The sequence below is a fragment of the Alligator sinensis genome, unplaced genomic scaffold (genome assembly GCF_000455745.1).
Source record: "Alligator sinensis unplaced genomic scaffold, ASM45574v1 scaffold499_1, whole genome shotgun sequence".
Classification (NCBI taxonomy): domain Eukaryota; kingdom Metazoa; phylum Chordata; order Crocodylia; family Alligatoridae; genus Alligator; species Alligator sinensis.
In genome coordinates, this window is record NW_005841864.1 from 79,694 (window position 1) to 102,458 (window position 22,765).

General features: G+C 40.3%; 1 protein-coding gene across 1 annotated transcript in view; it reads right to left on the bottom strand.

The window, feature by feature from the left end:
* Positions 1-1,383: 1,383 nt before the first annotated feature.
* The window catches only part of DDX43 (DEAD-box helicase 43), a 55,443-nt gene continuing 34,061 nt past the window's right edge, over positions 1,384-22,765 (bottom strand). Inside the window, exons 12-17 of the mRNA XM_025191180.1 lie at positions 19,820-19,947; positions 15,816-15,925; positions 13,919-14,057; positions 6,555-6,642; positions 2,446-2,563; positions 1,384-1,462 (exon numbers count right to left, since the gene is read on the bottom strand). Of these exons, the coding sequence (XP_025046965.1) occupies positions 2,450-2,563; positions 6,555-6,642; positions 13,919-14,057; positions 15,816-15,925; positions 19,820-19,947 (579 nt within the window). The 3' untranslated portion in view covers positions 1,384-1,462; positions 2,446-2,449. The remainder of the gene's footprint in view (positions 1,463-2,445; positions 2,564-6,554; positions 6,643-13,918; positions 14,058-15,815; positions 15,926-19,819; positions 19,948-22,765) is intronic.

The window sequence follows — 22,765 nt, forward strand, 5'->3', positions numbered from 1 at the left end:
ACCACATGGCTCCCAGTTGCATCCCCAGACTGGGGAGCATGGGGACATGCCGGCAGGGGTGTGTGTGGACAGGCAGGGTTGGGGGGTCGGACAGAGCTGGTGTGTGAGTATGTGTAGGGCAGGCAGGGAAAGTGTGTGTGTGTGGGGGCAAGCAGGGACAGTGCGCGCGTGTGCGTGTATGTAGGCAGGGGCAGTGTGTGTTTGTAGGTGGGTGGGGGGCAGGCAGGGACAGTGCGTGTGTGTATGCAGGCAAGGACATTGTGTGCACGGGCAGGCAGGGACAGTGTGTGTGTGTGTGTGTGTGTGTGTGTGTGTGTGTTCATGAGTCCCACACACACCCCCATCATACATATGTACCCACACCCCCTTGCAGTGCCATACATGCAGACCCCTCATCCCCTCACCCCAGGCACCAATTCCCCCACAAACCCCATACCCACTCACACCCCACATATCCACACATACACCCACATGCTGTCTCACCCCACATACCCACAGCCTCCCACAATATACAAGAGTAAGACTTCATTTTAAGCTATTGTGCAATCACCTCTATATACACTACACAAACACATATAAATCAGGACAATGACTTTTTAAAAATCAAATTAATGAGTGCTGTAGATGTTTGCTTTTTAGAATATAATTTATTTTTCTGGTTCTAAGATGGCAAAGCCCCTTGCTGAAAGGAGTACTTCCAGAGGCAAAGGGAGGGAATTCTGGTGTCAAAGGTCAGGAGTTAGGGGGCGGGACTTAAGGTCACAAGATGGCAACCAGGGGGCAGTGCATCTGTCAAGGGGCGAGGCTACCAATGCGGCCCTCGACAGCTTGCCAAAACTTGGTATGCAACCCTCCACCCAAAATAATTGCCCACCCCTGCCCTAGGGCCTTCCCGCATACCCCCAGTTGACAACCCCTTAGTTAAGAGATGGATTTAATTGGTAAGGCATATAAAAGAGTAAGACCTATTTCTACCTTATGTGTACAAAGCAGACTTTTTAATATCCAAATGAAAAAAAACAAATCTTTTAGTGATGTGACATCTGCTGACTGTCAATTTTTTATTCTTCAAAGTTGCTTTTCAAGGCTTTGTTAACTTCATACTTGTGGGAAGGATTTTCTTTAACAAAATCAGACTCATTTCACCAAGTTAGGAAGTGCTCTATTTGATGAGTTGCTTAAACAACTCATTAACCACTCCACTCCTAATGAAAAAGTGCCAGCCACTGACAAAAATGTTTAATGAAAATGAAAAACTTTTAAATTAAGAAAAACATTGATGTTAATTTTAAATACAAAATATTTTTGTTAAAGACACTACAAATAAAGCAATCTTCAAACCATTTTAAACCAGTATTTTCAAATACTTCTTCAGTCCACAGAGATGCCCAGATATCAAAATGAGCATATACATTATTTTTAAACAAATATTGACAAGTGTTGCTTGCATGCACCAGATTCCCTGAAAAATGAGGGAAAAATGATTAAGTTCCGGTAAATTAACAAATACTTTAATTACAAAATTGGACAAATTAAAATCTAAGTTTTCTCCACAATCTTTATATTTAGACATTTTAAAATTAATTTTGTACCTTTAACTACTAATCCTGATGCATTCTTTTTATTGCATGTATTATGTCCAAATTGAGAGTAATGTTTATAATGCAAAAACTTCTTCATCAACATCAGCAGTTCACAATACCAAAATGGCCTCATGATCTTTAAGGAGATGAGCAGGATTATCCAAGTCCGAGTACAGTATCATTTTGTGGAGTACCCTCATAACAGTAAAATTGGGAAACATACAGGGGGGGTTGCCAACCAGTGGATAGAGGAGGTACTGGACAGGAAGCCTGAACAAAGACCTCACTTGGAACAAAAATACTGGAATCTTTCTGTTGGCTTTCAATGCAAACACATCTCAGGTAACTCTAAGCCCCGAAAAAAGGGCTGGAGAACAGAAAACTTTTTCTACTTGCAATATAGGGAAATGGTCTATTCAGATGGCCTGCCTGGGCTTTCTGGAGATCAGGTAACCATATTGTAGGCAAATATATTTGATGCGCCAGTGCCACAGACAGATTACTTCCCTACCCCGGTGAGTGGATTTTGCTCTACCCTGCCTGTTGGTGATATTGTCTATCATGATCCAAGCAAAGGGCTTCCAAATATGGTGGAGGAAGGAATATAACCATCCTGAGCATTAATGTACTTTAATAAAGCCTTAGCTCCTATAGCACCCAGAGGGACTGGGTGCACATGACATATAGCTAAAGCAAGAAGTCTCTAGTAGCAATTCTAAAGTACTTACCCATGCTGAAGATGCTTTAGTGGACAGCCACCCAAAGGAGAACCAGATTTTTTGGATGCATAAAAACAAGTGCCTTTGAAAAATCTGGTCCTAAATTCAAACCTGTATAACTAATTCTATAATTAATTACTTACTTTGTTAAAACCTCTTCTGGGACCTTCCTTGAGGTCTTCCCAAATCCTTTTCGATTTCTTTTTTAAGCTTAAATTGTTTATATCTTTCTGCCATTGAAATGAGCTCTTCTGGAACCGCCTGATAATTAGGAGGTAATGTTAGAAATTTGGTAATAAATAATTCTCTAAACTTTCCAGTCATGCCCACAAAATGAATAATTTTAGTGATTATCCAAATTGCTGCCTCTTATTCATATGACTTCTATCATCTGTAAGCTGAATAGCATATCAGCACACCAACACAAAGGCAAACAAAGAAAAAAACAAAAACACCACCCTTTTTACCTTGTTATTATTTCTTTAACACTTAGAAATCCAATGACCTTGGACTTCTAAGAGTAGAATAAACATAATGGTTATGGTGCTTTAAACAACTTTAAAGATGCTATAACAACAGCAACAATAGTAATAATAATATTAAGTGGTACAAAGTGCTCTATTATGACAAACTGTTTCAAACTGAATAAAAATGACCTTGAATAACGAAGAAGTGCTTCTGTGTAACACCTCAGCTGGGGAAACAGTTATATACATCTGTACTGAAGGACTACATATTAAAAGCACTTAAAAATTATTTGACGTTCTTTCTATATTTTTCTGCCCATATCCTAACAACTACGAATGCACTGATATTATTGTACCTTCAGCTAAAAAAAAAAAAAAAAAAAGATGTAAAGATATTTTTAGTTTAGGTCAGAGATAAACTGAGGGGGAAAAAAACTTATCAGTAACAGGTATAACACTAAAATACATTAAGATTTAATCCTATGCCATTTATTTCAATGTTAAGCCACTTCAGTTCTGCTACTACAATTTTGAACTTTTAATTTAGGTTACTTAATTTTCTCATTCTTATTTGATAATACTTTAATTAAAATGTTTTAAATATAAATTTATTCTTTAAGGATTTCTCATCTAAAATAGGCTCTAGCATCAGTTCACTATATAGTTCACTGAAAACTGGGGATGAAATTTGGTTTTATGGCTCGTTACAGTCTACCAGCTACTTCCGCTAATTCTCCTGCACTCCACGGATAATAATGACCCTTTTCCCTGTTGAATGGCCCTCTTCTACTAATTAGTAGTCCATTCTACTGCACTTTTATCTTGTAAAGAGGAGCCACCCTCTGCTCCTACTTTATAGCACTGCTCCAATTCCTCTAAGCAGAATTTTTCATTTACTTTTCTCTCAATTACAAAGTTGGTCCAAGAAAGGCATCACAAAGACCAAAATATAAGCGTCTTACAGTGCTTCCCAAAGATGTCTAAAAGCTTAACTTCCTGCACACAATAAGCAGAGATGTGGAAGCAGACATCTTGCTGACTGAGTTACAAAGTAGTGGTGTGCATTGTGATAAAAGACCAGGGCTGTCATATTTACTTGAATACAAGATAAGGTTTTTTCTCGCCAATTGAAATGGGGAAGAGAGCTCCTTATCTTATAATCACATACAAGAACAACATTTTACTAAATACACTTTCATTAAACTGCTGCCAAAAGCTTTTTTTGGGGGGTGGGGGAGTTAAAAAATAACTGAATTAAACATCCTTTCTTCTGCACTTCAGTAGGAACTTATTCCAACAAGTGAAACTGCTTCTCAAGTTCTCTCTCATAAGGCTGATCTCTGAATAGGTATAAGGAAAAATGGGAGGGAGATAAGAGTACCCCCACATTGAGGTTCTCTCTAAAATATACCAGTCAGTTATGAGGTTCCAGCCTTTTCTCGAAAAATAAGTGGTCCCCAAAATGGGAAGGGAGTAGTGAAGCTCACTGCATAAGACTGTTTATGACCAAAATGTAAAAAATGAGGTGGATACAGCAGGATAACTAATCCAAATACTACTCTTTTAGAGCTACTACATCTTCCTTGGATCTGTATTGCTATTTTACAGCCTTCCATTTCCTTTTAGGGGACAGCAGCCACACTCCAACCTCCCAGCCATACTCAGGTCATTAGCAAATACAGAGCATCATCCATTTTTTTTGCTACTAAGAGTCCAGAGCTTTCAAAAAGGGTATCTAATTATTCCTTACACCTATTATGATATTTGAAAGCCTGTAGCCATGACCCTAGAGTACAGTAAGTTACCATGGAGCAGGAGTGGGCAATTATTTCAGGCAGCAGGTCGCTTACTGAGTTTTGGCAAGCCATCGAGGGCTGCATGACAGGCACCCAGGGGCAGATGAATATTAATTTTCTAAATTTTTTAGGGGCCCCACGGGCCGGATAGAATGGCCTAGCAGGCTGCATCCGGCTGCACATGGCCCACATTTTGCCCACCCCTTTCATGCAGCCTGGTTGTGTATCAAATTGCAACTAAAGTGACTTGGAGAGATGCTCTGGCTAACCAGCTGCCACTCAAACAACTGACTCTGTAGGCTGAAGAATGATTGAGATAAATTTCTCCTGAATGAATTGAGTTGCTTCAGTTCTCTATCTTTTGTAGTAACTTTTGATTGTTGCTGTTTCTTAAGGGCTATGGTAAACACAAACAACATAATATACTCCAGGCCTAGCTGACTAATAGGTAGTAACTTGAAATAATGGGAACTCTCCTGTACTACTTTCACAGGGATCTCCAGATCTTTTATGTAGACAAGCAAGTCTTAAAAACTTTTATAATCATCTGGTTGAGAGGTGGCTGAAGACACCACTGCTTGTTCTGGGAATTGAGAGGAAATGACTATCAATATAGTTTGATCTACCATGATTTCTTAGAATGGCTCCTTTTGGTGCTCAAAACACTGTAGTGCATCTTAAGCTGCTAAAGTCACGTAAGCCTTAAGATATAGAAGAAGCTATCCCAATACAAGAGGAGCTGTAGAAATTTGTGTGCTCTAAGTGCCAGTGGTTCTAGTAGGGCCATCAGTGCATATTTTAAGGAAAAGGCCTGAGGCCAAGGTGGAGGGTATCAAGAATTGTGGTATCTGTAATCCCTAAACAACTGTACAAAGAAGATTCTGAAGTCTGAGCCATAAGGATCATGAATGAGACTCTGACGGAAAATTCAGGAGACTTGTTTGATGCTCTGGAGGAAAACCATTCCTCATCCAGAGGGACTATCATGGATTTGTCCCCAAATGCAGTCTGATACCTGAATGACACCAAAGCAGTGATAGGTGGTACCATAGTGAAGACATAAGCTTGAAGGACAGCAGTAGTGGCTGGCTCAGCTAATGCTTGCAAGTCTCCCAGAACTGTAAGGATATCACTACTGAGAAGTACAACCATGAGAAGTAGAGGTGTTAAGGAACTGATAAAAGGTTGTGTCTGCCCTTTATATCACTGAATGAGGAATAGGCACGTACATAAAAATGTGTATGGACAAGTGTTCATAGAAATCTAAGAAAAATGTTTCCAACTATTTAGCTGGTCTAATAAAAGATATCAGATTTACCCAAAGAACCTTGTCTGCCATAGAAATCAAATGCTTTCAAAAAAACCTGACCGCTTCCCAGTATAATCCTTTTCCCCTGCTCATCTCATCTACTTAACATTTGCTTTTCTTTGGAATGCTGAGGGTCTTGAGCAAAGTTAGATGCAGTTATATTGGTAACAGTCTCTAGATTTTTGTCTGCTTTTAACAACTGAGGGACAGCATCAATACCGGAATGAGGCATACTGACAGAGCGCTTCTGCGGTTTTCATGAAGCAAATAGTGGTCTGCTATGATGAAGTGGCACAAATTGATATCACCTTTGTTCCTGCCACAAATTTTGAGTATTTGTGGTGTGACAAGACATAAGGATGTCTGTTTGGGCTTTGTGCCACCATGATAAATTTTACAGCAGCACAAAAGCAACATGTTTCCACTTGTTGTGCCAATGGCAACAGAAACTGGTGTGCCTTAACCATATGAATCCAAAGGGCCACTAAACTCATATGGCCCTTTGATTTGACCATGCCTGTATATTCAAACCAGGGGTATTTAACATAAGGAAGGCCTAACCTCTGTTTATGTGCAACATACTCTTGGTCAAGGAAGCCCTTACACCTTTGGAGACTATTTCATATGGAATTTAAAAGCAAGTGTGATGTGTATCTTGTCCTGCTAAACGACATTCTTACCTGATTTGCTCTTTCCAGAATGTCAATCAGTTCAGATGCAATCCTCCAGTCATTCCTAGTGACAAGTGTAACAGCCTCCCCTGTGCGTCTAAGGAAAAGAATAGTCTTATTCTTCAATAAAAAAGAAAAATCTAAGTTGCTGGGCTTTCTCTACCAATCTAAAACACTAACAAAATTGACTTCAAATGATACTACTGTGTCTGTAGTTAAAAGCAAGTCAGAGAGTATTTGATACCTAACCTTTTTAAAGGAAACTGGAATGGAGAACTTCCATTAAATGGAACAAAGCCCTAAGTGAATCAATTCAAGTGCAAGGAAAGAAAAACTATGATACAAAGGATCCTGATCTCAGAAATCATTTTGCAACGTGTAAATTAAATGATCATACACGCACATGCACTCTGAGTCCAGTTTACTGCACTGCATTTATATGGCCTTCCCAATATAGAACAAGTATTAACTGGAAGGTCTTTTAGAAAATCAACATTAAAAATGTTAAAGCAAATTTAAGTCAGTGCAAAATGAAACCAGGAGAAGTGAATACACCCATATTGCACAATCAGCCTACCTATTTGTTTCAGTCTAGCATGAGATGGTCTTTTCATGACCCTCTCCCCTCACATTATGCTGACCAAGAACAGAAATAAGTTGTCAGGTGAAGTGGTTGCATAAAGTGACAATGGCTAGGAGTCAAACATAGTAACTGGATACTTAGGCAAACTCTTGTGGATACCACAACCCAGCATCCATGCTACTGTTGTTAACAGAACAACTTCTACTAATGCTGCATGAGATCAGCCAAAGAAGGAAAGCAGAAAACCTCTTTCAGAAATTTATAATTGCACTCATTACAAAGCAGTTTAGGAACTTTTTGATGCTGCTTATCTCCAGTCTTCAGAATGTAACTATTGTCTATCTTTCCTGTATGGTTTCCTTTTAAGGAATTTGCCCACAGGTTTTTCCAAGTGAAGACTTGTTCCCAAGGCAGAAGACAAGACTTCTCTATAACTCACTCTTACCCAGAATGTTTTTTAATTTCCTAATCTCTCCTATCCAACAACTTAATTGATTGATACTGGATTGATACGCTTCATTTTATCCAAGATGACAAATTATCCTCATGTTACAAATGGAAAAGCTGAGGCACAGATGTTAAGAGACTTCCTAGGTAAAACAGCATATGAATGCCTGAGTTTTGAACAGATGTAGGTTGTAGCCGTGTTGGTCTAAGGACATAACTGACTCCCCAGCCCAGCCCAGCCCAGCCCAGCCCCTGGCTTCTTTACTTTTCATTCCATCCAGGAAGAGCACACACCAACTGCTGAAACTTCCTTAGCCTGACGAAGGGTTTTTGAACTCAAAAGCTTGCTTAATACCTATTCTCCAACTATTTGGGTTGGTCTAATAAAAGATATCAAATTCACCCAAGGAACCTTGTCTGCCTGAGTTTTGAACAGAACTCTCATGATTCCTATTCAGCATTTTATCCAATAAGGCATGCTGGAAGACATGACAACTACTTTCAAACTTTATCTTCTCCTCTTGCTGGAGAATGACATTTGTGAAATGTGTAATATGACCGTACTCTATGAGAATTTAAAGCTAGCCTCCTTTTTCTTAATACTATTGTAAAAACATTTTTTTTTTTACATAGCAAAATGTTTTATTGCACTGACACTTCCACATAGTTCCATAATAGTCTGGGGTCAGAAGAGACCTGAACAGATCATCTAGTCTGACCCCCCCACTGGCAGGAGCACACGCTAGGATCACATGACCCCAGACAGGTGTTCCTGTCTGACCCCCTAGGTGTTCCTAGCCTGACCCCCTGCCACAGGCAGGGATGAATGGTGGGGTCACAAGACCCCAGACAGGCGATTGTCCAACCTCCTCTTGAATTTGCCCAAGGTAGGGGCGAGGACCACTTCCCTAGGAAGTTGGTTCCAGATTTTGGCCACCCTAACTGTAAAAAATTGTCTTTTGCTCTCCAACCTAAACCTATTCTCCATCAGCTTATTACCATTGTTCCTTGTCACCCCAGGTGGTGCTGGGGAGAAAAGAGCTCTGCCTATTTGCTGTTGATCCCCCTTAATGAGCTTGTAGGCAGCCACCAGGTCCCCCCTCAGCCTCCTCTTGCTGAGGCTGAACAGGTTCAGGTCCTTCAGTCTGAATTTACCCAAGGTAGGAGTGAGAATTTACCCAAGGTAGGAGTGAGGACCACTTCCCTAGGAAGTTGGTTCCAGATCCTAGCCACCCTAACAGTGAAACAGTGCCTCCTAATCTCTAACCTGAACCTGTTCTCCAGTTTGGCTCAGATGTGCCCTAATGAACTGAATGCTGGCCCATGAGGGTGTCAGCTGGACACCCGGCCAGATTCAGAGGTATTCTGTTCACCTATGTGCTTGTGTCTGACTGCATTTTATTGTTACCTTAATGAACTGATTCCTGGCATATAAGGGTGTCAGCTTGTATATGCTGATCAACCCAGCCAGGTCAGGCGTGTCATGTTAATGTGTGTGCATGTGCGTGCGTGTTTGACTGATTTGGTGCCTGGAGGAACCCAGCGCCACTGAAACTGAGTCCTGCAAGATAGCTCCATTGGGGGTGAGGACTTGCAGAACGGAGAGATACAGCTCCATATAGAAACACAAGTAACACAAGCAGCACATTGACAGGATTACAAAGACCCTAGAAACATATCCCTGATAAATGAGCACACCCCAAAGTGATGGGCAAACCTGGTGACACCTCCCTCCCAGTTCTAGCAGAGAAATCTGCCACAATCACAATGGACAGCAGGCAGAAGACTAAAAAAAAAGGCCTACTAGTGCTGGCCAGATCTTTTTACTATGCCAAGGAGAACCAGAACAGGAAAGGAACTGTGACCTCCTGTCCAAGGGATGCCTCTCTGGAGCAGCTGTCAACCTCAACCAGCCAAGCATGTACTTAAGGAAAAATATTTCTATGTTCATACAAAAGGTTAACCTTTGAAGTCCCACCCAGTCCTATGATCCTATGGCATAGTCTAACACAGTGGTTCTCAACTTTATTGGACTAAAGGCACCCTTCATAGCTTTTGTAAACTGAGCAGTACCCCATCTCAAAAATGATTTATTATAATGCTTACTTCCTTGAAAACAGACTAAGCAGTGAGAGCAGGGGAGTAACCAGACAGGGATGAGCCTGAGTTTATCAGCTTATTTTTTCACACCTGAATCCTCAGTGACATCCTTCAAAGGACCTTGCAGGACTCCACAGTACTCTCAGAACCCTGGTTAAGAATCACTCGTATGACATATTGCAATACAGTATAACCTCATAAATCCGGCATCTTTGGGACCTGGTACCTGCCAGAAATTTGAAAATTCTAGATTTCTGAAACATAAGGAAAGTGCATAGCCTTAGGACAAGTAGCTCTAGGCTGACAAACAAAAACAATGGCAGTCAGAGAAGTGCTAAACTTCCAGAGAAATTTCTGGATTATTGGGAAGCTATTTTTAATGCGCTAATGCAGTGTACTGTATTTTTAAAAAGTGCCAGACTTTTGAGAATTCTGGAATTTTGAAAGATGCATTTATGAGGTTATATTGTATTCTGGACCAAGACACTGAGGGACATGCTGGCTCTGACTGTCAACAAGTTGGCTTCCATATGTATAATCTGGTCATTCAGACTATTCGATCTGAGTATGAGTAAGTCCTGGTAGAGAGGGAGTCAAGGGAATGCCAGCCAATACTTTTGCGCATTTACATCCAAGTACCAATGTCTGAAATATGTACAGAATAGATCTAATGTTCTCCACTACCTGCTGAGACAACTTACCTTCAGCAATCACTCATCTATGAGTAAGCATATTGCAATATTGTTTCTTCATATGTGTACCAGTACTACAGAAAGGACCATTCTGAAGACCCTTGAGGCTGCTGAAAAAGTCTAAAGGCAGGATGTTGTGTTGGTAAGAGTCTTGGTCCAACATGGAACTCAGACACTTTCTATGTGGAGGAGGGAGGATGGTGATGCAGAAATGTGTGTTCTGAATTCAAGAAATATAAACCAGTCTTCTGGTTCCAAGAAAAGAATTATGGTGACCATCATCTCTACCTAGAACTTTACCTTGTGGATGAGCAAATTGAACTCAAGTTAAGGATAGGTTGCCCCACCTTTAATTTTCAGAATCAAGAAGAAAGAACTGGAGAACCCTTTCCCCAAGTGCTGCAGAAGAACTCTCTCTGGACCCTCAAATCAGTAAAAAAGCTTGTTGACATTTTAAGACTTTTAAGAAGAGTTGGGAGTTGGTAGTGAACTGAACTGGAAGGTGTAGACAGCTGTGATGGGGTTTAGAATGCACTGGTTTGTGGTAGTTTGAACCCACAAATAAGTAAAATGGATCAAATAGCTCCTGAAAGGTGGAAAGAGGGGGAAACTGGAAATCCAAAGAGATAAATCACTCCTATGAGTCTTATCAAAAGGCCTAGCTATGGCTGAAACAATGAGTTGATAGGCTTCTGTAAGAGCAGTGTTTCTTTTTCTCAGTGGTGCCAGCGGCCTAAACAAGTTGGAGAATGAGCCAGCAGGCTAGGAAGGAGGTCTGCACTTAAAAACCCTTAACAGTTGTTTGGTTTGAAAATTCTACTGCCTCAACAAAGAGGTCCTTCACCATGTTCTCTTACTTCCTGGAGCTAGTAAGATTTTTTGCATTACTACTGCTGTAGCCAACAAGTAAGATGCTGCTACCACATTCATGGTTGCCTACAGAGGTCTTAATGACCATCAGTCCTTGTTATCAGGGTCAGAAATAGCTCCAAGAGTCAAATCGGAACTTGTCTGTGAAGGAAGCTAAGTTCTCATTCACATTTAAGTCATACTGAGCTAGAAGAGCCTGGTAACTGACCACACCCTATTGAAAACATGGCAAAAGATAGGATTTTCTTCTTGCCAAGAAAAAACAAGCAGAAACATAAAGATGTCTGTAAAGCCCAAACCTGGCAGTCTGCAAGAACAACAGAGGTTCCACCACAAGCCAAAGGTGATCAAAGGGAAACAAGAAGCAGGACACATGCGTCTTTCTTTATGTGCTAACATACTGGACATGAGAAACAGGGCAGTGTACACACTTTCTAGATACTGCTAACACAAGTCTTTGAACTTGAGTACCAGGACCATGTGACTGGACAGCGGAATGTGCATATGACCAAGCACTGTGAGAAATGCCAATTAAATTTTCAAAATCCATCTTGCTTTTTAGTATGACACCTAATTCTTACCCTATCAATTTTTATGTGAAGTAAGAGCAGGGGGGTTGGACTCGATCTTTCAAGGTCCCTTCCAGCCCTTAATTTCTATGATTTTATGAAGAACAGCGGGCAAATTTCTTTATACTACAAAACCATGCTTTTATATATTAGGTAGGCAGAATTTCATACAATAACTATTCATTGTGGAAAGAAGTCGTTCAATGGCACCTAAACTGTAAGCAGCATGGACACACTGTTGCTATAGCTAACTGTGAAATCCTACTTGCAAACATTTACAAATACTATAGGAAGACCAAACACCACAGTACGGTAGGATGAATTTAAAATCAACAAGCAGAAAACCTTAATCTAAATTAATCATTTAAAAATCCTATTCTGCATTTATACTCTTTATTTTCTTTTAAATCAAATAAACATACATTAATTCCTATTGGTTGTTAACAATTAAATATTGATAAATTCATATCGATAAAATATTTACAACTAAATGGAAACCAATTCAACTAGGATGTATGAAACCAGCATTTTAAAAAGTTAAATAAAATTACTTTAAAAGTTCTAGATACATATTTTTTTCTTATCAAAATATTTTTGCATTTAAGATTTAATTAAAAGGAAGTACAATCTAGTCTTAGTTAACTGAACCAAATGTTTCCTATCACCATGTTTTTCAGTATTTGAACTATTAGACATCTTCCATTTTTGCCTTCTTTTGATTCATGGCTTAGAAGAAGAAAATAAGCTTTTCTACTCCCCCAGCCTAAATTTCCAATTATTTTCCCAAGTCCATATGAAAACTTCACTGAACTAAACTAGCTCAATAAACTGAAACAAATAAAATACTCTTTGCTTATAGAAGAGGCTTTTTCTGCCAAGACTTGGCTTAGCATTTTAAACCATGGCTGCAGGTGTTTAGCCAATGAATGCCACCATTTCAACAGTGCAACTTTCTTTAAAATCATCAGCAGCAAACATATTTTTGCTGTATAAACTTACAGCAGCAGGACACTTGCTGCCACTGTCCCCCTACTTTACTGGTGACAGGTTAGGGTGTTACATGGTTGAGCAACAAGGGCGACCAGGCAGTTTTAGTAAGAGGTTAGACAAGGATTTTTCTAGGATGGTTTGGATAGGGATGATCCTACCTCAAGCAAAGGGTTAGATCGGATGTCTTCCAGAGGTCCCTTTCAGCCCTACTTTTCTATGATTCCATGAATTCTTAAAACATTTAATTTAAAATAATCTGTATTATTAAGGCCTAAACTTGTCATTATCAAACAACAAATCTTTTAAAATTTGAAATGAAAAATGTACATTAAAACAAAAAGAGTGTAACAGTATCCCCTTCTGCAATCTAGTGTTTACAGACTCTGAACACCAGAAAGCTACACTGCAGTTGTAAAATGAAAATTTGGAATCTAAAGTGTGCCTTTGGACAAATTTGAAAGAGCCAACTGATGGAGAATTTTATATAGTAACTTATAAAGGAAATAGGGGAAAAAAATATTAAACAAGTAAGTATTGTTTTAGAACAGGGCTGTCAAACATACAGCTCGCAGAGGCCTGTGGTGTTACTTGTGGGCCTCAGACTGGACTCATGCCATATGCAGCATGTGACAGATTGGCTCCAAGTGCTGCACACACCACCTACATCTGACCAGCCCTAATCTGGCTCACAGACTGGGCCTATGTTACTCATCTAGCCAGTGAGGCCTTATTAATTTGACACCCCTGTTCTAGAACATCTGTATTGTAAACTTTTCTAAGTTAGGATATTACAATTGCTTAAACCTATTTTCAAGTATTCCCCACAAGTAGGCAATTGCCAGAAAACCCAAATATTGGCTTGTCTTTAAAAAAAACAAAAAAGAAAAAGAGGTACTATAGTTGATTTTAATAACACACAATACCAAAACCCAGAATGATTCTATTTGAAATTCATTGTTATACACATCTTACCATAGAAGCAGTTTCTACTCACATTGTATCAACACTAAAAACTTACATTAACTCTTGTCTTAACTCTAAAGAGAGAAAATACTAATATTCCAAGGAGCAGTTATGACATCTTAAAACGAAGAGAGATCACCTGTTTTCTTAAGCACTTACCCTGCTCGTCCAGTACGACCTACTCTGTGAACATACTCTTCAATGTTCCGTGGGAAATCAAAATTAAAAACATGAGTAACATCATGTACATCAAGTCCACGAGACGCTAGATCTGTAGCTATCAGTATTCTGACTTTTCCTGAAGTAAATACAAAAGAAAAATAGTCCCGTAATTCACAAAACAAAGAAAATATGCACTAATTTAAAACTTTTCTATTGTATAAATAAAATCTTGTTAAATACTTAAAAACTACCTCCTACCTACTTAAAACCCACCTACTACCAATGATATGTTGTTTTTATTCTCTTAACTCCTGAAATAAGAAAGTACCATTATCCCCATTTTTTAAGATGGGGAAATGAGGCAAGGAAAAGGGTGATGTTCTGTTATTCCATCCAGTACATATCCAGAGGGAGTATCTGTGTGTCTAGACCAGTGTTTCCCAACCTTCTTCAGTTCAAGGCACACTTACATTCATAAAAAATGTCTGTGGCATGCCTGTTAAGGCATTCCCCCATCCCTATACTTATGAGTTCATTGCCACGGCAAAAATTCCATGGCACACCTGTTAGTTTCCGACGGCACACCCTCATGCTGTGGCACACTGGTTGGAAAACACTGATCTAGACCAAGTTGGGGAGGGGGGGTGTCAAACTCACCTTGGGCCCCAGACCAGATCTAGACTGCAAGACTACTTAGGGGCCACATACAGTTCAAGGCACACAGCAACAGCAGCTCCAGCTCTGACCTGGGGCACAGGACAACAGCAGCTCCAGATGCCACCATTGTGTGCTCCGTGCTGTACCGGCAACACCAGCTCTGGCATGGGGTATGTGACTGCTGGCCAAGGAGTTGGGAGCCATGGTAATGACAACAGGAGAAACAGCTGCAGGCCGACTGGGACTTGATCAACCTTCACTTGCTCTGCCACCGGCTGCCATGCTCACCAGGGCCCAAGGGCCCCAGGTTCTAAAGCAGGCCACTTCCCCCTGGCATCATCCCCACTGGACAAGACACAGCAACTCCACAAGCTGGATCCAGCCCACAGGCCATACACTTGACACCCCTAACCTAGATTTTTTTTTTTTTTTAACAACGTCTAACTGGCCGCAGGGTGGATGTGAAAGTACTGCCCCTTCAGAGCTTTTCCTCACACGCTGCTAGCTCTTTGTAGCATACCCAGCAGCACCTTGCACATATGGAGCTGCACAAAGCCATACAACTCTTAGGAATCTCTCACATGCACAAAAGATAAATTGCCTTTGTTAAGCATCCAAGTTGGCTGGAGCCAAAAACAGCTCTGAAGGGGGTGGGCAGGATGCGAGGGAGGGGGGTTGGTTTGCTGTGGGAGACAGATGGTTGTTTGTTTCAGGGCTAAAAATAGCCCCTGACCCCCCACAGATCCGACTTGCCTCCCTGATCCCTTCAACCCTGTCACAGACCCCACTAGACCCCTGCAGACCCCAATGCCCCCCCACCCCTCCCATCCTAGCTTATTTTAAATCAGGCGGCCATTTTTAACTCAATTTAACCTCCTCGAATGCGCCCTAACTTAGCTGTGTGATTGGGATCTCGCTCATTTTTCTGGTGATCCCCCAAAGCCCAAGTCTTGCCATACCAGGGACAATTACCACACATTCAATAAAAGATATGATACAAAGCAGCCACAAAGATATTCTACACTATGTTGGAACATCTTTACAACTAGCTTGCTAGTCTATTGAACCATAAACATGTCTACCAGGGTATTGTTTGTTCATGTTTAACACTGAACCTTTTTTTTTTTCACTCTAAAATATTATAAAAAGCAACGAAATACTGAATAGATATTAAATTTTATACAGTACACATTAAAAATGGTTGGCGCTGCAGAACTGTATTAAAATATAAACTCACCTTTCTTGAAGTCATTCAAAGCTTGTTCTCGATCACACTGTTCTCTGTTGCCATGAAGAGACTGAACAGGTATTCCCTGGAGACTGAAGTCACTTGATAAGTCATCAGCTCTAAAATAAAACAGAAATAAGTAGTTGAAGAAACTTAGAAAGGTACCTATAAGTAGTTTTTATATATGAAAGAACAAACTTCTAACAAATAGGCATTCATGTCTTTACACATAACTATAATAGACTTTTATGCAAGCTAAGAATGCACTCGTTATGCCAGTAAATGTTTGGCTCAGCTAAGCTAGAAATGGTTCTGGACATATGCAGTACCTCATCTTTAGGCTTCTGAGTCAGTTTCTGTCAGAAAAATATTAGGTGTCCATGGCATCTAAGGTGCATGTTTTGGCAGGGATTTTGTGGATCGTTCGCCTGAATTCTGCCTGAAGTGAAGTTAAGGAATCAGAACGTGTGGTAGAGGCGATATCTTTTATTACACCAACTAGATGTTTGCAAAAAAATTTCTTTATTTGCAAGCTTTCGGGCGCATGCACCCTTCTTCAGGCATAGAAGAAAAGACTGTAAAAGTTCTCCTAGGTAGAAATGAAAGTTCATATTTCATAGGTGAATTATAGGTCTGATAAAATCTCCTGTTTGGAACAGTTCATTTTATGCAGATTAGGCTCAGAGAAAACTTGGAACAGTCTGTTTACTTCGGAGTTTTTGGTAGCAAGCAGGATGTAGAGTCGTATTTTCTCCTGGTTATGTTGTTTCATATTTCACAGAAGAGTACAAAGATAAAATGCTTTTCTGGGCAGGAATTTATGGTGTGTATACATGTACTAACTTTCTGAAAGTTAAGACGATTTAAACTGAAGTTGAATTAACTGTCAGAGCTTACACACATATGTGGAGCAGAGTCAACTTAAATGCAGTGCAAGATAATACACCTCCAAGGTTAGGAGGAGATTAATGTGTTTTAATCTCCCCCTAACCTACAAGGTGTATTATCTTGAGTTGCATTAGTTAAGTCGATATAGCTCACAAGATGGCTGCCACTATGTCAAGGAGCTGCATGCGTGTATGCTCTAACGCGACTTAAATTAAGTCGACTTAGTGTGTGTGTGTATGCATCCCTAAGTCTTTTTTTGTAACTGATCTTTAGTTTTTGGGCCTTTTTTTAATCTTTGTGGAAAGTGATACTTTTACACATAAGCCAAATTATTACAACACACTGAAAGAAATAAAAATTATCCTAAAGAGACTAAGATTAAATAATTTAGAGAGGGACCTTTATGTACTTTTATATGAGAAGAACAAACCTTGAACAAATAAGCATTCATGTCCTTCATGCAACTATAACATACAACAGACTTTTATCCAAGCTAAGAAGGTATTCATTGTAACAGTACTGGGAACGAGCACTGAAAAACATGTTAGGTAAGCTCTTTAGAATGTCAATACCAGAACGCTAATTCACTTCACATTGCCTACAACTCTGAAACCTAATTAGCGAGTGACTGTAGTTATCTGCATTGTCTCTGCCACAGTAGCATTTTAAAACCTCCAAAATATTAAATTAGTTTTTTTACAATAGCTCTGCAATACAGGAAAAAGTATACTTACTTTGTAAGTATAGAAAATGAGGAAAAAGTCCAGAATTTCACTCTCAAACTCAAGAACTAACCACAATACTGTCCTTAATTGCTTATCTTTACTTTCGAATTTCACAGATTCTGCATCCTTAACAGCTCAAAAGCAAGCTAATAATCCCAAACCTATTTAATTTAATATTTTTCTACTTTTGGTACACATGTAATAGCTTCCACGAGGCTTTACTGGGTGAAAATGCTCATTTGGACCAGCATATACACAAAGAGATTTTGTGCAACGTTCCTCAAGCACATTTTGTAAAAAGCTTTTTTACATTTTAGCTTGAGGATTACTATGCTTTTGTTTCCAGTAGTTTAACATGAATTTGCAAATGACTAAAAACCAGCACCTATGCAGATTTATAGGAAGTACTACTGAAGTAGTTTAAACAATTTTGTTCGTCTCACCTTCCAGGAAATAGGCTGCTGCAACGAGAAGTGACAGTGACACTGGCTAAGGAGATAAGACTGCTGGATTTAAAGTGTTCCAATGGGTTTTTTGAGCAGTTCAAGAAATACAGTATTATGCTTAGAGCCACAGCAGAAGAAGCTATCAGAGTTGCTTGCTATGCAGCAGATGAGTGTGCTACAAGATTACCAGTGAAGAGGAAAGGCTACACCCCTGATGATATACCGAACACATATGAAACTGAATAATGGTTTTAACTCTTTCCTGATAGCAAGTTCTGTTTCAAAAACATAGTGTCATGGGGGTGAGTCAAGGATTGTTTGTCACTGAATGTACACACGACTACTTAGTGAAAAGTGGCCACTGACTGTTACAGGCCACTAACATCAAAATCCAAGTTTCAAGAACAAAGAAAGCCTTTCGTGACTTACGAGGATGATACGTATAACATCTTGATTGTACTTCCATATAGCTATAAGAAAGGTGCACAGTTGTGCCCCTAACATCAACCTTGATTTGGGTGTCTCTGTGTACAGAACAGTAATTCACAGTATGGTAGTGCTGCTATTCACTCTTTGAATAATACCGTAACACAGTGATTTTCAACCAGGGTGCCATTAGATCCTTTGAAAGATGCCATTAGATGTGAAGTGATAAACACAGGCTCAGGTTCATCCCTGCTTGGCTGTTCCTCTGCTGCAACTGCCTGGCACCTCTCCTCTGCAAGGAGGTAAGCACTGCCGTAAGAAAGTTAAGTTTTTGAAATGGGGTGCTGCTCAGTTTATAAAAGTTATGGAAAGGTGCTCTGAATCTCATGAGGGGGTATCTTGCGTCTAAATCGTTTGAGAACCACTGCCCTAGTGGTGACTTGCAGCACTCACCCAAGCTGAAAATCCAGAGATTTTAACCAACATCTCCCACTGCCTGGAAGAAAGTGACCAAGCCATCAGGCTATAAGCTAAGCAGAGCTAAAAGGAACTACACCCTTCCCTCTTATAGCTGGTCCACTGAGCAGAAAGGAATGCAAGTCAGGGAGCCAGCAAGAACAAGCAAGAGACCTTAACTGTAGGGCGGGGTATATGCTCGAAAATACAGTAATTGTATGAACAACTGGCTTGGTTACTTGTTAATCATGTCTTAAATGTAAGCTCTGCTGGGGGCCCAATACAAAAATCAGGAATGATGGTCAGAAAAATGAGGCTCTAGTATTATATTGCTGATCATCTGAATGTCTGTGAAAATTAAGGAGGGCAAGGCATCTTCCACAGACCTCAAAGAATTTAGAAGAAACTTTGTCAAGAACATGCAATTAGCCATGTCGAAATCAAAAGGAAACACCTCCTACCAGAACTAGTGACTATCAAACTTGGGGAAAAATGGTGTCTAATTAATTTGGGGAACTAAAGCACTTTGGTGAACAGATGCAAGTGCAAATGCTTGGAAGTCAGGGAGAAGAAGAATTTCCATATGGAACAGAATTCTTTAAGTCTTCAAACTTCTTTGACATATGAAGGTCTCCAGGTTAGTATCTGTGGAAATAAAACTTCTTCTGAGGTTTATTTTCCTTTATGGTGTCTTATTTAGAAACTAATATGACCTCTGATACATGAAAATGCTCTTTTTAAAGATGATGATAAAAAGTTGACCTGAAGTTTTTTACTTTTTGCAAGTGTAAGGAAACTCTTGCCATAACAAAAGCAACCCTATCCAAAAATCACAGAACTACACAAATATGTCCAACGTGGACAAAACTCAAAGAGCCTTAAAGTCAGTTTTAAAATACAAAAAAACTTGCATAAACGTAATAATGATATATAATGAAGAAAATATAGTAAGCAACTATAACATTACATTGATTGAATATAATTGCCAAGCTTAGTAATTATGGTCTAAGCACAATGGGACAGTTTTGGTAGAAAAATATATAAAAGTAGTATTACATAACTGATTACATACATAAGTTTCTTTCCAACAAAGATGATGACTTTATCTGTAGGTTTCATAGTATCAATGAAGTACCGTGTAAAAGCTCTCTTTTCTTCTTCTGGGATAACAACAACTTGCTGTTCCACTGTATTTACTGCCTGTGAAATGTGCAAAAGGAAGGTTAAGTAAAAAAAAAAAAAAAATTATTAAAGATATTTAAGTCAAGTTAACTCATTCTTATATTACAACAGGGCTGTCCCAACTTCCAAAGAGCCAGGTCTACACACCCTTTGAACCACACCAGTGAGGACTGAATGCTCAATGGACTATGCAACAGTAAGCCTCTGGCCCTGGGCTGCACAGACACCCGTTACCGCAGTGTGCCACCCCAGCTGTTGTAGCAGTCAGAGCAGGAAGTGGAGCAGGAGACAGATAGGAGCTCGGAGATTGCAACATAAACCCTTGTGAGCTGAATGTAGCCTGTGAGCTCCCAGTTGGGCAACACTGTATTACAGTATTTCAGACCACACATTTCAAAACTGGTATAACTTTATTTAATTTGGAGTTGATACAATGATAGTAAATGTCACCGTGAAATATTTAAACCCCCTTTCCTATGAATCAGCTTTGAGAAGCACCAAAAAGATAAGGATGGTATTTTTCCCTGAACAGATCTAGGAAGAATCAAGTTAACAGCATCTTTCAGAGGGTACAGATCAGGGATAGGCAATTATTTCAACTGGCGGGCCACTTAGGTTTTGGTGAGCTGTCAAGGGCCAAACAAAATCTTTCAGAAGATACCATTTTAACAAATTACAGATAAAAAACAAATCATATACTAAAAATCAAACCTGCTATATTTTATTTTAGAAAATAATTTTTGTCCTGATTTTGAGTAGTGTATATAGATGTGACTGCATAATAGCTCAAAATAAGCCTTGATTTTGTATATTGTGTGAGTTGGGGGGGGGGGGGGGGGGGGTGGGAAGAGAGATGTATGCCTATGTGTGAAAAGTGTGCGTGTGAGGGTGTGTGTGTAGCTATGGAGTGTGGACAGGTTGGGTGCGCATATGTTGGGGGCTGCCCACACACTAGGTCCAAGAAGCCAGGTAGGGGGAGGAGGAGAGAGAGAAGGGGCAGAAGGAAGGGGGGGGGGGCAGGAGGTGTGTGTAGCAGAGGTCACTTGGGCAGTGTGGTGCAGGTGTGGTCAAGCCTGTTCCCTCTCCTCTCCTACTCCCTCCACCAAACCCCTGGTGCTCGGCATGGGGCCAAACCCTGCCCACTCCAGCCTGCGCTGTGCTCCCATCTGCATCTGCCCTGCACTTGTCAATAGCACCACCCTAGCCAGCATTAACAGAGCTTCCCAAAGAGGCTGGTCCCAATGCTGCTGGAGTGCTCGGCTAGCCCACCTCCAGCAGCTCCTCTTCCTCCTCCTTATTCTGCTCCTGCTGCACTCCTCTGGCCACCTTCCTCTGCCTGGCTGCAGCTTTCCCACTGCCTGGAGGAGCACAGCAGGGGCAAGAGGAGGAGCTGCTAGAGGCAGTGGGACCCGAGCAGTACTTGGGCAGCTGCAGCCGCAGGGAGAGCAGCCCTGCCGGGAAGTTGTGTGTACTGGCTGGGGCAGTGCTGCTTGTGGGCACAGGGTGGGTGAGGGCTGGCATGTGGGGTGCAGGCTGTTCCAAGAGGGAACAGGAAGGGCTCAGCCCCATGCAGAGCACCACAGGGGCAGCCTTGGGCTGGATACAATTAATTGGTAGGCCAGACCCAGCCTGCGGGCTGTATTTTGCTCTCCACGGTATAGATTAACATATTACGGGGGTTAAGAAGCCTGCTTACCTTCTTAGCAGGGAATAGGGTAAAAGAGTTTATTCTCATTTAGAACTGTTTTCACATACTTCTGAATACAAAGTTTTCCTTCTGACAAATTTCAAGGGGAAGAAGTACCAAAACCCTAACAATACTGAATTGCTTGTTCACTGGTTTTGTTCAAGAACTCTGCAAAGAAAACTTTTTTCCAACATAGTTGGAGGCTACCATAAAATAACCTATCTGAATATCTGTATTCTATGGTGTTTCACATAGGTGTTTTCATACCATCATAAACTAGGAATCAAAAAAACAATCTTAGAAGAAGCCAAATACAAAGGCTAATTACTTTTTGTAGCACTGATATCTGATTACTGCTCTATCTGGCAACACTGTTGCAGAGGTTAACTTTCCAAGCAAGGAAGGCTCTTGTAAAAGAAGTTGCTTGATCAACAGAACTGTAATAGTGAGCTGAAAAATATCCTGAGGATGTCATGAAACAGTGGAACATAATAATGGATAGAACCAAGTCTTATCCTAAATAACTGAAAAATGAAATCCTTGTCTATGCAGAACTACAGAAAGTGAACCTCATCATGAGGTTTATGCAAGCCAAAGTAAAGGTAAATCAGCATATGCACTGTGAGCTTGGAAAATTTTACACCAAAAAAGTTCTAAAGTTTTTGATTTAAGATAGCAATGAAGATGTTTTAACAGAAAATTTATCATTAGATGAAAAATGAAGTTATAAAGGGCAGATGCCATGGCATCCCAGTGTAATATGGTATCACTGTAATCAGCCAGTTAAAAGACACAACTGCATTACAGAAGCTGCCAGAGAATCTTAGCTAGATAACAGGTAATTAATGCTTCAGACACCAGAAATTAATGGGATTCTTTTGAACAGGCATTCAGCAGAAATTTTCAATAAAGGAGAGGAAGTACATATTTTGCTCTTCGTTTGGGACAAAGAGCAGTCACTTTTATGAAGATAGTATTTGAACTACAGGTGCACCAATACATCGGTCCATATCATATCAGTACCGCTAAAAGGAAAATTGACATTTTCAGCATCAGCATTTTTTTGCCCGATGCAGCCAATAATGTCACCAATACATTCCGTGTGCCCGGCAGCTTGGACAGCAGTGGTAAGTCTGTGGGGGGAAAGCA